The sequence below is a fragment of the Hypanus sabinus genome, chromosome 7 (assembly GCF_030144855.1).
Source record: "Hypanus sabinus isolate sHypSab1 chromosome 7, sHypSab1.hap1, whole genome shotgun sequence".
NCBI lineage: Eukaryota > Metazoa > Chordata > Chondrichthyes > Myliobatiformes > Dasyatidae > Hypanus > Hypanus sabinus.
In genome coordinates, this window is record NC_082712.1 from 3,678,389 (window position 1) to 3,695,155 (window position 16,767).

At 48.0% G+C, this 16,767-nt stretch overlaps 1 protein-coding gene across 5 annotated transcripts in view; it reads left to right on the forward strand.

Moving 5' to 3' along the window:
- LOC132396507 (UDP-glucuronosyltransferase 3A1-like) overlaps positions 1-9,373 on the forward strand; it is a 55,332-nt gene extending 45,959 nt beyond the window's left edge. For all 5 annotated transcript variants that reach the window (XM_059974086.1, XM_059974085.1, XM_059974087.1 and 2 more), the window contains 2 exons: positions 1,281-1,500; positions 6,829-9,373. In XM_059974086.1, coding sequence (XP_059830069.1) covers positions 1,281-1,500; positions 6,829-7,093 — 485 coding nt within the window. In that variant the 3' untranslated portion in view covers positions 7,094-9,373. The remainder of the gene's footprint in view (positions 1-1,280; positions 1,501-6,828) is intronic.
- The last annotated feature ends 7,394 nt before the right edge of the window (positions 9,374-16,767 follow it).

A 16,767-nucleotide genomic window follows, 5' to 3' on the forward strand; every position in this document is an offset into this window, starting at 1 on the left:
AGAGGACATAGATAGAGTGGATGTGGAGAGGATGTTTCCTATAGTGGGGGAGTCTAGGACCGGATGACACAGAGTGGATGTGGAGAGGACTTTTCCTAGAGTGGGGGAGTCTAAGACCAGAGGACACAGATAGAGTGGATGTGGAGAGGATGTTTCCTATAGTGGGGGAGTCTAGGACCAGAGGATTCAGATAGAGTGGATGTGGAGAGGATGTTTCCTATAGTGGGGGAGTCTAGGACCGGATGACACAGATAGAGTGGATGTGGAGTGGATGTTTCCTATAGTGGGGGAGTCTAGGACCAGAGGACACAGATAGAGTGGATGTGGAGAGGATGTTTCCTATAGTGGGGGAGTCTAGGGCCAGAGGACACAGATAGAGTAGATGTGGAGAGGATGTTTCCTAAAGTGGGGGAGTCTAAGACCAGAGGACACAGATAGAGTGGATGTGGAGAGGATGTTTCCTATAGTGGGGGAGTCTAGGGCCAGAGGACACAGATAGAGTGGATGTGGAGAGGATGTTTCCTAAAGTGGGGGAGTCTAAGACCAGAGGACACAGATAGAGTGGATGTGGAGAGGATGTTTCCTATAGTGGGGGAGTCTAGGACCAGAGGACACAGATAGAGTGGATGTAGAGAGGATGTTTCCTATAGTGGGGGAGTCTAGGGCCAGAGGACACAGATAGAGTGGATGTGGAGAGGATGTTTCCTAAAGTGGGGGAGTCTAGGACCAGAGGACACAGATAGAGTAGATGTGGAGAGGATGTTTCCTAAAGTGGGGGAGTCTAAGGCCAGAGGACACAGATAGAGTAGATGTGGAGAGGATGTTTCCTATAGTGGGGGAGTCTAGGACCAGAGGATACAACCTCAGAATAGAGGGGCATCCTTTTAGAAAAGATATGAGGAGGAATTCTTTTATCTAGAGAGTGGTGAACCTCTGGAATTTGTTGTCACACATGGCTGTGAAAGCCAAGTCATTGGGTATATTTAAGGCAGAGGTTGATAGATTCTTTATCGGAACATGAAAAGATACAGGAAGAAGGCAGGAGATTGGGGCTGAGAGGGAAAATGGATCATCTATGATGAAATGGTGGAACACACTCGATAGGCCAAATGGTCTCTTTCTGCTCATATCTATGGTCTTATAATCTGATGGTACAGTTGATCTGTTCTCCTCTGGCTTTGGGAGTATCTGTCTGATTTTCTTTGGGAAATGGCGGGTGCTTCTTAGCAGAGTTAATGGATTGAAGATGTCTCTCACTGTACTTCGGTCTGGGCTGACAGGTCATCCCAAGGTTCGTCTCCTGGTGACACACGGGGGCATGAACAGCCTGCAGCAGGCAGTGTACCACGGAGTGCCTGTGATCGGCATCCCACTCTTCGGAGATCAGTTTGATAACATGGTGAGGGTGGAGGTCAAGGGCCTCGGGCTGACTGTTCATGTCACCCAAGTACAGGCAGACCACCTGAGTCACACCATGGCCACTGTCATCAAGGACAAAAGGTATGTACAACTTGTTGGACTGTGTGTGTGTGGTTGTTTATGTATACGTGTGTATATACCTGTCTGTGTGCATGCTTGCAAGTATATGCCTGTGTCTCTGTTGTCGGTGTGTGTCCATGTGTGTGTTGTGAGTGTGATGGATACGTGTGAGTGTTTGCTTGATGTGGATCCCTCTGGCAAGTTGGGATTTGAACTTCCTACCTCCTCTCCATCTCCTCTGTTTGGAGGTTCTACACTGTCCCTGAGGTTCGGGGCAAAGGAGGGAGAGGTTTTATATAGAAGGCTCTGAGAAACTGTACAGCTCAGCATTTAACTTCAGGTTGTGAGTGAATGGAATCATGGGCAGAGGATATTGGGCCATAGGACATAGGAGCGGAACTAGGCCATTCAGACCATCGAGTCTGCTCTGCCATGTCTGATCCCGAATTTCTACTCAACCCCACACACCTTCTCCTTTGGTGCCCTGACCGATCAGGAAATGCTCAACTTCCACCTCAAATAAACCCATGGATTTGGCCTCCACCGCATTGGTGTTCAGCATGTTCTCCTTGTGACTATGTGAGTTCCCCTGAGGACAGAGTTATTGAAAAGTACAGCACAGAAACAGGCCATTTGGCCCATCTAGTCAATGTCAAACTATTTAAGCTGCCTCCTCCCATCGACCTGCACCAGAACCACAGCCCTCCATACCTTTCCCCCATCCATGTACCGGCCTAAACCTCTCTTAAACGTTGAATTGAAGCTCGCATGCACCGCTCCACACTGGCAGCTTATTCTCACAGCCTTCTGAGTGACGAAGATTCTTCTTATGTTCCCCTTAAACTTTTCACCTTACACCCTTAACCCATGACTTCTAGTACCACCCACCCTCAGTGGAAAAAAGTCTGCTTGCATTTATCCTATCTATACCCCTCATAATTTTGTATACCTTTATCAAATTCCGTTAGTCTTCTACATTCCAAGGAATGAAGTCCTAACCTATTCAATCTTTCCTTATAACACAGGGCGCCCAGTCCCAGCAACATCCTTGTAAAATTTCTTTGTAATCTTTCAACCTGACTTAAATCTTTACTGTACATCAGTGACCAAAACTGCAAACAATACTGCAAATTAGGCCTCACCACCATCTTATACAGCTTCAATATAACATCCCATCTCCTGTACTCAGTACTCTGATTTATGAAGGCCAATGTGTCAAAAGCTTTCTTTACAATTCTATCTTTATGATCCATTTTCAATTATGTATCTGTATTCGGATTCCTTTGTTCTACAACGCTCCCCAGTGCCCCACTGTTCACTGTGTAAACCCTACCTTGGTTGATCCTACTCAACTCCTCTGATTTGCCTGTATTAAATTCCATCTGCTACTTTTTTCAGCCCATCTTCTAGCTGGTCCAGATCCCATTTCTTAGCTACCCACTACACCCCCAATCTTGGTGTCATCTGCAAATCTGCCGATTCATTTAGCACATTATGATCGAGATGATAATAGAGAAACAACAACAGACCCAGCACCGATCCCTGTGGCACTCCAGTCAGAGAGGCAATCATCTAGTACCACTCCCAAACCAATTCAAATCCAATTTACTTCTTCATTTTGAATGCCGAATGACTGAACGTTCTTGAGCAACCTCCCATGTGGGACTTTCTCATTTGCCTTGCTAAGGTTCATGTAAACAACATCCACTGTCTTATCTTCATCCACATTCCTTGTAATGTCCTCAAATCTCTATTAGTTTGGTTTGATAAGACCTACCACACATGAAGCCATGTTGACGATCCTTAATCAGTTCATGTCTATCCAAAACTCGTATATCCTGTCCCTTAGGTTACCTTCCAATAACTTTCCCATAACTGATGTCAGGCTCACCAGCCTATAATTTCTTGGTTTATTTTTAGAGGCTTTCTTAAACAGCAAAATAACATTAGCTATCCTCCAGTTCTCTGGTACCTCACCTGTCACTAAGGGTGATTTAAATATATCTGCTAGGACCCCTGCAATTTCTGCACTTGCCTCCCACAAGGTCTGAGGGACACCTTGTCAGGACCTAGAGGCTTATCCACACTAGTTTGCCTTAAGAGAGCAAACACATCCTCAACTGTTTAGGGTTCATGAAGTCGATGCTGCTTTGCATCAGTTCTATAAATTCTGTGTCTGTCTCTTAAGCAAATACAGATACAAACATTTCATTTAAGATCTCCCTAATCTTTTAGCTCCATGCATGGTTGACCATTTAGAAATTCTAGAGGACCAATTATGTCCCTAGCAATTTTTTCTTCTTTTTTTTTGCTCTTGTGTTGGCGTGTGGCCTAGTGGATAAGGCATCGGTCTAGTGATCTGAAGGTCACTGGTTCGAGCCTCAACTGAGGCATGTATGTTGTGTCCTCGAGCAAGGCACTTAACAACACATTGCTCTGTGATGACACTGGCAACCAAGTCCTAGTGCCCTTCCCTTGGACAACATCGGTGTCGTGGAGAGGGGAAGGCTTGCAGCTTGGGCAACTGCCGGTCTCCCATACAACCCTGCCCAGGCCTGCGCCCTGGAAACCTTCCAAGGTGCAAATCCACAGTCTCACGGGTCTAACGGATGCCTAAAAATTTTTTTTTTGCATATTTGTAAAATCCCTTAGGATTCTCCTTCACCTTGTCGACTAGCCCCATGCCTTCTTTTAGCTGTCCTGATTTCCTTAAGTGTTTTCTTGCATTTCTTATAGTCCATTAGCACCTTATTTGTTTCTACCTGCCTCTACCTGCTATGCACCTCCTTTGTTTTCTTAACCAGGATCTCAGTGTCACTTGAAAACCAACATTCCCTAAATCTGTCATCTTTGCCTTTTGCTCTAACAGGCACATACAAGTTTTGTACTCTCAAAATTTCTCATTGAAGGCTTCTCACTTACCAAGAAACCCTTTGCCAGAAAACAGTGTTTCCCAATCCACACCTGCCAGACCCTCCTGACACTATCAAAATTGGTCTTTCTCCAATTCGGAATCTCAACTCGTGGACCAGACCTATCCTTTTCTGTATATACTTTGGAACTAATGGCATCATGATCATGAAAAGCAAAGGGTCCCCCTACATAAACTTCTGTCACCTGCCCTGTCTCATTCCCTAATAACAGATCAAGCATCACACACTCTCTCATTAGGACTTCTACATACTGCCTAAGGAAACTTCATGGAACCCATGTGGTAAACACCTCCCCACTCTGTCGCAACTAAACAATCGCACTCGAAAATATTGAGCTGTCAGTCCTGCCCCTCTTGCAACCAAGTCCCACTAATGGCTATAATATCGTAACTCCATGTGTTGATCCATGCCCTGAACTGATCTGCCTTTCCTACAATACTTCTTACATTGAAATATAATCAGCTAAGGACATTAGTCACATCTTTTGATTCCCGAGTCTGTCTGAGGTCTGTCTCCTTCACAATAGGATATTAGTTCCACTCCAGTTCAGGCGTGAACTGTACCTTCTGCGCAGGTCTCACCTTCCCTGGAAGAGAGCTCAATGACCCAAAAATCTGATGCCCTCCCTCCTGCACTGAGTTCTTAGTCATATGTTAAACTGCACAGTCTTCCTGTTTCTGGCTTCTGTGCACGTGCTGGGGGTAGCAATCCTGAGGTCACAATGTTGAAGATCCTGCTCTTTAACTTAGCACATTACTTTGCAGATTTGGTATTGTCACTTGAAAAAAAATGGATAGGTAAATGATCAGGAAAGGAATGGAATGTTCTGGGCTGAGTGCAGGGAGGTGGGACTAGGTGAGAGTAAGCGTTTGGCACGGACTAGAAGGGCTGAGATGGCCTGATTCTGTGCTGTAATTGTTATATGGTTATATTACTCCCTGTGCTCACTTTGCAGAACCTTGTTACACTTCCTAGCCATATCACTCTGGACCATGACCTCCCTCTTAATATGTGCAGGTCAGCCGGTTACACTGACCCTGTGAGATCATCCTCATTCTTATGAAGTTCATGGAGATACAGTCCAGGTAAACTCCAGATTTGTGCAATCAGACTGCCTCGGGCACTTGTCTCTAAATCCATGAGAGAGCTACCATCCCCTTCCTTCCTACCAGAACAGATCATCTCACACATCTTGTGTTACATTTGCTTTGTCTTGCATTTGGTTGCTCAGTCAGCCTGCTCGCATTCTCCTAAATCTGTTCTCATTTTAATCTGTATTTGCCACACTTGTAATGTGCTGATGTCAAACCTGTGTCTTCCAGGCTCAAAACCCAAAATCCAAATTATGGCAACACGAGTGAATCTGCAGAAGCTGGAAATAAATATAAAAACACAAAATGCTGGCAGAACTCAGCAGGCCAGACAGCATCTGTGGGAGGAGGTAGTGACGACGTTTTGGCCCGAAACGTCCCCAGTGCCACATTGTGTGAGGGACCTTGTTCTCAGAGTACTCCCAGAGCTGCCTTTGGCTACATGATGTGTGGAGACCCCCAGAGCCCGCAAGTGACTGAGGCTCTTCAGCCCACCATGACTGTACTGACCCAGATGTCCATTTAACTAATCCCATTAGCCTATATATTGGCTGCAAACCTCTCCCCATCCACCCCGTCTGTCATGTGTTGGCTAAATGTTTCTTAAACACCTCAATCATATCTGCCTCCACCACCATCCTTGGCAGCACATTCCAGGCACCCACCACTCTGTCAAAAACATTCACCCTGCGCACATCCTTTAAACTTACCCCTTCCCATTAAAGCCATACCCTCTAACACGTCTGCCCTGGGAAAAAAGACACTGGCCAGCTTCTACATTAAAACCTTTAAAGAGGGTGCAAAGGAGATTGACCACGATACTACCTGGATTAGAGATCTTGTCTTATGAGGATAGGTTGAGCGAGCTAGAGCTTTCCTCTTTGGAGTGAAGGAGGATGAGAGGTGACTTGATAGTGGTGTATAAGATGATAAGAGGCATCAATCACTTTTCTCCTGGGCGAAAATGGCTGATACAAGGTGACTGGATATCAGAGGTAGGTTCTTTACACTAACCTCCCTCTGTGGGTTCGTGGAATGCACTGCCAGGGGTGGCAGGTTCATTAGGGACATTTAAGAGGCTCTTGGGCATAAGGATGATAGAAAAGTGGAGGGTTAGATTGATCTTGGAGCAGGTCAAAGGGTTGCCATAGCATCATGGATCAAAGGGCTGTTCTTCCTTTGCTCTGTGTAACTTGGACATGACCTGAGACAGGGAAGCCCATAAAGTGAGGACGTACCTTGGCAATATAAAGAACCAGTGTTTGATATGGACTCCATCAACGGCTGTCTGATCCGGTTACAATTATATCTGTGTTTCCCAACAGGTACAAAGCTTCAGCAGAGACTCTGAGCCGTGTCCACCGCTCGTACCCATTTCCTCCACGTCAGCGCCTGGTGCAGTGGCTGGAGCATGTGCTGGAGTTTAGAGGAGGTGACCATCTGAGACCCTACGGTTTGCAACTGCCCTGGTATCAATACCACCTCCTCGACGTCATCCTCTTCCTGCTGGGCAGTGCCTCTGTGTTGGTCTACCTCATGCTCAGGGTTGTGTACGGCCTGAAGGGGGTCGGAAAAGTGAAAAAGGATTGAAGTGACTGTTGGTGAACACGCAGCCCCAGATTTAAAATTCTTTTAAAAGGAGCTAGTTTGCCTTGCAGAGTTTTGGGACTTGATTGAGATGGAGTTATTATCTTGGGTTTCCTGATCAGATATATTGTTACTGACTTAGCTGACATGAGAAAATCACATAAGATGCTAGAGGAACTCAGTAGGTCAGGTAGCATCTATAGAGGGGAATAAGCAGTCATATTTCAGGCTGAGACCATTCATCAGGACTCGGACTGAATCATCAATTTCATTTCCCTCCACAGATGCTGCCTGACCAGCTGAGTTCTTCCCACATTTTCTATGAGTTGCTGAAGATTTCCAGCATTTGCTAGATCACTTGTGTTTATGATAATGTGAAATTTGTTGATTTTTGTTAGCAGTGTAAAGATATATATTATTAATTTCAAAAACAAATAAAGTGCAAAGAAACAACAAGCTGGTGTTTGTGGGTATATGCTCCATTCAGAAACCTGATGGTGGAGGGGAAGAGTCTGCTCTTAAAACATAGTCTTCAGGCTCCTGTATTCTCATTGGCAGTAATGAGAAGAGGCCATGTCCTGGGTGGTGAGGGCCCTTCATAGACTCAAAAATCATACAGAACAGAAAAAGGCCCTTTTGTCCATCTAATCCATGCTGAAACATCTAAACCAGAGGTTTCCAATTGGGGCATGTCCTCAGGGTGCATTAGGGAAAATAGAAGTTGTTGAGGGGGGCAGCATTCAATATTCTTGGGGTGGGGGCACCAGAACCTGAGGCACAAGACCTGACCAACCGTTAGTGGAGCAGGCATTTCCAAACAAACAGGATGAGGCCCTGGACCACCAGTAGAACCATAGCTCTGTAGGCGGTGAGCACTCATCACAACGCGTCTGAAACTCAGTAATCTCACCCGGCCTTATCAACCAAATAGACATTATTGGAGATGCATAAATTAGCCACCAGGGTGCCCAGCAGTTCCCCTTGACTCGTGGCACAGAATTAATTCATGCAATGTAACAGTTGGTAAGAAAGTTCGCCCTCTTTGGTAAGAAAGTGCACAGAAGATCATCGGGACACAGCTCCCAGCCCTGGAGGACACCTACAGCTCACCCTGCCTAAGGAAAGCTACAAGCATCTGTAAGGACAATACACACCCACACAATCATCTGTTTGAACTTCTCCCACCTGGCAGACGTTATAAGATTTTCTATGCCCACACTTCCGGACTGAAAAGCAGCTTTTTCCCAGAGCTATTATTGCTCTGAACCAATCGATCAAGCATCATCCATACATTTGTTATATTGCTACTTTTAATCCTGGTTTTATGGCCATCATGCATCCGAGTTGCACTTTTGTGCTGCTGGACGTTGCTTGTACTGGCTGGTTACTGAATTTTATTTTTAATTACTTGCAATCTAGATGCAAGATGGTGGCACGACACAGCGTGCAGCGGCCACTTTGGAATGAATATCTGTAATCTGTCAAGAAGGATGCCATGTACAATCCTGATTTGATGGAGACGGATGTGTGAAGCACGGTGGAATATCTGGTGAAACTTCTGAAATGCCTGTTTCGCTGCCGCTGCTACTGTGCGATCGGAAAAATCTCCGGGAGGAAGGCCCCGAATACTCAGCTTTGCCTGTTGCTTGGCGGCCGGTGCCGGGGTCGAAGCGCTCGGCAGGGATGGTACTCAGTGTTCGGTGTTGGAGGGCTGGTCGGACGCTCGAAGTTTCTGGACGGACTCGGAGTTGGCTGTGGTTGGGGCTCCCAAAGTGCTGCATCGGCAAGCTGCGGCATTGGAGGTTCATGGCAGGAAGAGTTTTCCTTCCTTCTACCATCTGCGTGAGATGATGGGCTGTAGGGACTTTGAGACTTTCTTTTAAACTGTGCCATGGACTGCTCTTTATCAGATTACGGTATTGCTTTGCACTGTTGAAACTATGTGTTATAATTATGTGGTCTCTGTCAGTCTTTTATCAATCATGGTATTGTCTGCACTGTTGAAACTATATGTAACTATAACTATATGTAATCTATGTGGTTTTGTGTAGGTCTTGTAGCTTTAGTTTTGTCTGATGGGTTTGTAGTTCCTTTCTGGGGAGCGTGCTAAGACGGTAGCACGATATCGTTACGCAGCGGCCTCTCCAGACTCTGGACTGGGGATTACCAAATGTTATGTGGTTTTTCTTGTGTGGTCTGTTTTGTGCTTTTATCATTCCGGAGAACGTTGTCTCATGTTTTAACTGCATTGTATTTGTGGTTTATAAATGACAATAATCTGAATCTGAATTTATTGTTTATTTTATTTCATTTGTTGTTCTATAGCATTGAGTACGAGAGTTGCAAACTCATTCTCGCTGTATTGCTGCGTGACAAATTGTACTATGCAATGACAATAAAGATGTTTCATTTCATTTCAGCTTTCTCTACAGATCTACAGAAAACAGGTCTCGCGATAATACAGCGGGGGCCAGAACCAAATGGTGAAACAGAGCCAATCGCTGACCCTGCTGACCCTGAAGATTCCTCTTGAGGTATTCAAAGTGACCTCTGTTTCATATGGCACGGTCTCTGAGTCTGGAGGTGGTGAAGCCTTGAATTCTAATCCTGCTCAGAAACAAAAACTACAGAAAGTGCATCAATACAATGCTGCATACCTGGAGTATGGTTTATTATGTTCCCATCAGATCAGTGATGCCACATGTTTCTTACTTGTAAAACTGAAACCATCAAGATTGCAAGAACACTTCCGTAAAAGACACGCTGAAAAGGCTACTTATGGTATTACTCAGTTCCAGAAGATGAAAGAAGCATTTGAAAAGTATTGCACTCTCGAGTCATTTACCAAGAAGCTAAAATGACCTTGATAGTGGTCTCATTGCTTCTTATAACATTTCCAAAATGATGGCATAGTGTGGAAAATCTCATACAATTGGTGAAAGATTAATAACGCTTGCTGTATCAGAAGTGCTCATCACTCTTCTCAAAAATGGATACCAGAATTTTAAAATCAATCCCTACAGTAATAACTGTAGCTCATCGTGTTGGGAAGACATTGAGTATCGATGGTTACATGAATCAGGGAGAATCTGTAATTACCAACAAGTGCCTTTATTGTCCCAACAGAAGAACATGTGAATTGACACAACTGAATACCTGTGTGCACACCTACTGTGTTTTCAGTGACCAGTCAAAGAATAAAAACGATAATACTAGTTAAAAAGGAGCATCTGCTGCTGGCTACGTGTTCCTCATCATCTCGTTTCAAATCTCCACGTGTCTGTGGGGCTCCTCATATCCATGATAGTTGTTCTACAGGGTTATCGCTGCCATCACACTTAAAGCATCTGCTTTTATACCCATTCCTTACCGATTCAAACGTTACATTCCAGAGTCGTTGCCCACAGGTCATGTGCTGACCTTTAACACCTTGTTATCGGCTCTGCTCCAGCTCTCTTATTGCCCTCTTCCCAGCAAGTGGCAATCGGTAATTTATGGGTCTTTATTCTCAATCAGCAACACGCTTGAATCACGCCAGCTGTCACAAACCTGCATGTAATATCCACCAAAGAACACCTCACAAATAATTTCTTATCTGGAAATGATCCATAGTTCAGCAGATTACCTGAAGCATCATTGTGTCAACTTTAAAACACTGATCAAACCAAGCGACTAACTCACGAAATGGAGAACAGAGCGCTACATAAAATGGCATCTCCCCTCTTAGGGCGGAACAAAGGCAATTGGTCTGTATGCTTCCATTGTCCTTAATTCATTCAAATTTACTGATCTGCAGACTGTAGTTCTTTCTGACCAACACAACTATGCACAGAGCTACAAAATACAGAATTTGGGATACAACTGGATAAGTCACGGTGTGAGACAACGAGGCGTTGCTAATGGCATATGGTAGATTTAACCAAAACGGAAAAGCTTATGAAGATACTCTGTTTTGTAAAAAGTTAAAAACAGAATCAGTCTATGATAAGCTCAAAATGTATATTGAGGATAAAAGAATTCTGATTAGGAACACGATATCTTGTGTACAGATGCAGTACCATATACAACAGGTCACCGTGCTGGTTTAGAGGCCTTTATGAAAAAGGAAATTCCAAATCTGTTTGCAATCTATTGTGTAATTCATCATCAACATCTTGCAGCCAGAAACCTCAGCCAGTGACTTTGTTCAAGCATGACTCCTGGAATATCTGCTATCAACAAAAATAAAGCTCATCCATTAAATAGCAGAACATTTCACCAGTTGAAAGGTTGAACAAGTTAGGTCTCTATTCATTGGAGCGTAGAAGGTTGAGGGGGGATTTGATCGAGGTATTTAAAATTTTGAGAGGGATAGATAGAGTTGACGTGAACAGGCTGTTTCCATTGAGAGTAGGGGAGATTCAAACTAGAGGACATGATTTGAGAGTTAGGGGGCAGAAGTTTAAGGGAAACACGAGGGGGTATTTCTTTACTCAGAGAGTGATAGCTGTGTGGAATGAGCTTCCTGTAGAAGTAGTAGAGGCTAGTTCAGTTGTGTCATTTAAGGTAAAATTGGATAGGTATATAGACAGGAAAGGAGTGGAGGGTTATGGGCTGAGTGTGGGTAGGTGGGACTAGGTGAGAGTAAAGATTCGGCACGGACTAGGAGGGCCAAGATGGCCTGTTTCCGTGCTGTGATTGTTATATGGTTATATCCAAGATAATGATGAAGAGTTTGAACACTTGCTTCTTCACACAGAAGTGGGTTGGCTGTCAAAAGGCTGATACTTAAAATGTTTCTTTGATTTTTTTGACACTATAGTTGAATTTTTGTTGAAGTCAACAAGATCTTGGGAAACAAGATTGAATTTCCATGGAGAAGTGGAATATGTGACTGATCTATATGACAAAGTGAACGTATTAAATATGAGACTGCAGTATTGTAGCGGTGTGTTACATGCAGCGCTGAAATAATGACATGTAGTCGGTGAGCTGCAGTTGCAAAAGAGATTTATTCAAACCTTGCAGCCTCGCTTTTAAGCCTTCCTGATCCCACCCTCCCCGGGTGGGAATACTGTAGGGAGCGCGTATTCACAGTCCCGTCCCGCGCACGGGCTTTTCCCCTTGCTGGTGAAGCAGGCCTGGCGCCCTCTTTGGGACCGGCCTCAATGCCGGCGCGCGCCACTTTGTGAGCCGGTTCGAGTGCAGTGGGAAGTGGGTCGCCACATAACCCCCCCCCAGAACCGGCGATACACCCCCCAATGTCCACAGTCTGGGTTGGACTCTGGGAGGTCTGCCTCTGCGCTGCAGTGCCTGAATCTCGACCGGCTGCGCCAAGTCCACGTGGGCCGGTTTGAGTCGGTCCACCATGAAGACTTCCTCTTTCCCCCAATGTCCAGCACGAATGTGGACCCGTTGTTTCTGATCACCTTGAACGGCCCCTCGTTCGGCCGCTGTCCGCCCCTTCGTACAAACACAAACTTACAGTTCTGCAGGTCTTTGGGTACGCAGGTCGGGTTCTGCCCGTGCTGTGAATTGGGTATGGGGGCCAGGTTACCGAGTTTCTCGCGTAGTCTGTCCAGGACTGCTGCGGGTTCTTCCTCTTGCCCCCTTGGGGCTGGTATGAACTCTCCTGGGACGACCAGGGGTGCGCCGTACACCAACTTGGCCGACGAGGTGTGCAGATCCTCTTTGAGTGCCGTGTGGATTCCGGCCAGGACCCAGGGAAGCTCATCCACCCAGTTAGGCCCTTTGAGGTGGGCCATGAGAGCCGACTTTAGGTGACAGTGGAAACGCTCCACCAGGCCGTTCAACTGTGGGTGGTAGGCAGTGGTGTGGTGTAGCTGTGTCCCCAAGAGGCTGGCCATAGCTGACCACAGGCTGGAGGTGAACTGGTCGCCTCTGTCGGAGGAAATGTAGTCCGGTACACCAAAGCGGGACATCCAGGTGGTGATCAGGGCCCGGGCGCAGGATTTGGAGGTGGTGTCGGTGAGCGGGATCGTCTCTGGCCATCTTGTGAACCGGTCCACGATAGTCAGGAGGTGCCGCGCTCTACGTGACACTGGCAGGGGCCCCACGATATCCACATGAATGTGGTTGAAATGCAGGCGGGTGGGGTGGAACTACTGCAGCAGGGCTTTGGTGTGCCGCTGCACCTTGGCAGTGCATGCACGTTCTGGCCCATTCACTGACCTGCTTGCGGAGTCCGTACCAAAAGAACCGGATGGTTGACCTGATGGAGGGGTGCACTAAGTTGTAAATGGAGTTGAAAACGTGCCGCTGCCAGGCTGCCGGGATGACGGGGCGGGGTTGGCCGGTGGTGACGTCACAGAGTAGGGTCCTCTCACCTGGGCCTACGGGGAGGTCCTGGAGCTGCAAACCGGAGACTGCAGTCCTGTAACTAGGGATCTCCTCATCTGCCTGCTGCGCCTCCGCCAGTGCTTCATAGTCTACCCCCGGGACAGGGCTTAGATGTTAGGGTGGGAGAGGGCGTCTGCCACGAAATTGGCCTTTCCTGAGACATGCCGGACATCCGTTGTGTATTCAGAGATGCAGGACAGGTATCACTGCTGGCGGGACGACCAGGGGTCGGATGCTTTCATGAACGCAAAGGTAAGCAGTTTGTGGTCCGTGAACGCGGTGAAGGGCCGACCTTCTAGGAAGTACCTGAAATGCCGGATTGCCAGGTATAGCGCCAACAGTTCCTGTATTTGAGATTGGGTGGCCGCAGGTGTTTGCTGAAAAACGCCAGGGGTTGCCACCGACCCTCGATGAGTTGCTCCAGCACCCCACCGACTGCCGTGTTAGATGCATCCACTGTGAGGGCGGTAGGGACGTCCATTCTGGGGTGCACTAGCATCGCGGCATTCGCCAAGGCTTCCTTCATTTGAATGAAAGTGGCGGCGGACTCCTCGTCCCAGGTAATGTCCTTGCTCGGACCCGACATCAGGGCGAACAGGGGGCGCATGATTCGGGCAGCTGAAGGGAGGAAACGGTGGTAGAAATTGACCATACCTACGAATTCCTGAAGGCCTTTGATTGTGGTGGGTCGGGGGAAGTGGCGGACCGCATCTACCTTAGCGGGCAGAGGGGTTGCCCCGTCTTTAGTAATCCTGTGGCCCAGGAAGTCAATGGTATTGAGTCCGAACTGGCATTTGGCGGGGTTGATTGTAAGACCGTACTCACTCAGTCGGGCATAGAGTTGACAGAGGTGGGACAGATGCTCCTGACAACTGCTGCTGGCTATGAGGATGTCGTCCAAATAGATGAATGCGAAGTCCAGGTCGCGTCCCACCGCGTCCATTAACCGCTGAAACGTCTGTGCGGCATTCTTTAGGCCGAACGGCATGCGGAGGAACTCGAAAAGGCCAAACGGGGTGATGAGAGCCGTTTTGGGGACGTCGTCAGGATGCATCGGGATTTGATGGTACCCTCGGACGTGGTCTACCTTGGAGAAGATCTGTGCGCCGTGCAGGTTTGCTGCAAAGTCCTGAATGTGCGGCACAGGGTAGCGGTCTGGTGTTGTTGCCTCATTCAGCCTGCGGTAGTCGCCGCGCGGTCTCCAGCCTCCCGTCGCTTTGGACACCATGTGCAGGGGGGAGGCCCATGGGCTGTCGGACCGCCGGATGATCCCCAATTCCTCCATCCTCTGGAACTCCTCCTTCGCCAGTCGGAGCTTGTCCGGGGGAAGCCGCCGAGCGCGGGTGTGGAGGGGTTGTCCTTGTGTCGGGATGTGGTGCTGTACGCTGTTTCTGGGCATGGCTGCTGTGAACTGCGGTGCCAGAACCGATGGGAAATCTGCCAGGACTCTGGTGAAGTCGTTGTTGGACAGCGAGATGGAGTCAAGGTTTGGGGCTAACAACTGGGCTTCTCCCAGGGAGTACGTCTGAAAGGTCTCTGCGTGGACCAGCCTCTGCCTCGGCAGGTCGACCAGCAGGCTGTGAGCTCGCAAAAAATCCGCACCCAGAAGCAGTTGGGCTACGGTGGCCAGTGTGAAGTCCCACGTGAACTGGCTGGAGCCGAACTGTAGCCACACCGTACGGGTGCCGTAGGTCCTTACTGTGCTGCCGTTCACGGCCCTCAGGATGGGACCTGGTTCTCTGTTGCGAGTGTCGTAACTCGTCGGAGGTAAGATGCTGATCTCGGCTCCGGTGTTGACCAAAAAATGGCGTCCTGACCGCTTGTCCCAGACATACAGGAGGCTATCCCGATGGCCAGCCGCCGTAGCCATCAGCGGTGGCTGGCCCTGTCGTTTCCCGGGAACTTGCAGGATGGGCTACAGTGGCGGGCTTCTGCACCCCACTGCTGGTGGTAGAAGCACCATTGTTCGTTGGTCTCCTCACCCCTGCCTCTGGGGTTAGTGGGCTCTGCGGCCGGGCCTGGTCCGGTCTGCTGCTGGGAGCATGGCCTGGTGATCTGCTCAACGGACGCCCCACTCTCCTTCTTGGGTTTCCACAGCACGTCCGCCCGGGCCGCCACCTTCTGGGGGTCACTGAAATCCACGTTGGACAGCAGCAAGCGTATGTCCTCGGGCAGCTGCTCCAGGAATGCCTGCTCAAACATGAGGCAGGGCTTGTGTCCTCCGGCCAGGGACAGCATCTCGTTGATCAAAGCTGATGGTGGCCTGTCCCCCAAACCATCCAGGTGCAGTAAACGTGCAACCCGCTCGCGCTGTGAGAGTCCTAAAGTTCTTATGAGCAGGGCTTTGAATTCTGTGTACTTGCCATCCTCCAGGGGCGACTGTATGAACTCCTCAACCTGGGCAGCTGTCTCCTGGTCGAGGGAGCTCACCACGTAGTAGTAACGTGTGTCCTCCCAGGTTATCTGCCGAACGTGGAATTGGGCTTCCATAGGTGAGGTCGCAGCGTCCAGAAGCTTGGCAGTTTTAACAGAACTGCATGAACAGATACAGTGTCGTTCATCTCCGGTCCAAGTATCATTTGGGCCGTCTGGGTCACCAATTGTAGCGGTGTGCTACACGCAGCGCTGAAATAACGACACATAGTCGGTGAGCTGCAGTTGCAAAAGAGATTTATTCAAACTTCGCGGCCTCGCTTTAAAGCCTTCCTGTTCCTGCCCCCCCCCCCGGGCGGGAATGCTGTAGGGGGTGCATATTCACAGTCCTGTCCCACGCTCGGGCTTTTCCCCTTGCTGGTGAAGCAGGTTTGGTGCCCTCTTTGGGAGCCGGTTCGAGTGCCCTGGGAGGTGGGTCTCCACGGTACCCACTTCCATCAGGAAATTGGAAATATATAAGCAAAACAGTGGGAAAAGAATGTTCTCACAGTTTCCCTACATAGGAAGTATGGCACTCTCTTTCACAGATGCAAACATGAGGAAATCTGCAGATGCTGGAAATTCAAACAACACACACAAAATGCTGGTGGAACACAGCAGGCCAGGCAGCATCTATAGGGAGAAGCACTGCCGACGTTTGGGCCGAGACCCTTCGTCAGGACTCAGTCTTTCACAGATGGTGCTTTGCAAGAGTACTGCTTAACACCTGCAGTCACTGAAGAAGGATTTTCACACTCGATTCAGGAATTGAAGGATCTGAGAATTTCAGACTCGGGTAACTAACCCATTTCTTTGCAAGGTGGAAGAACAGGCAGAGAGCTTGCAAGAAGAAATGATCAAAACTCATTTTGATGAAGAAGCAAAAATGTTTTTCATAAGTGTCAGCTTTTGTGGTGAATGAGTAC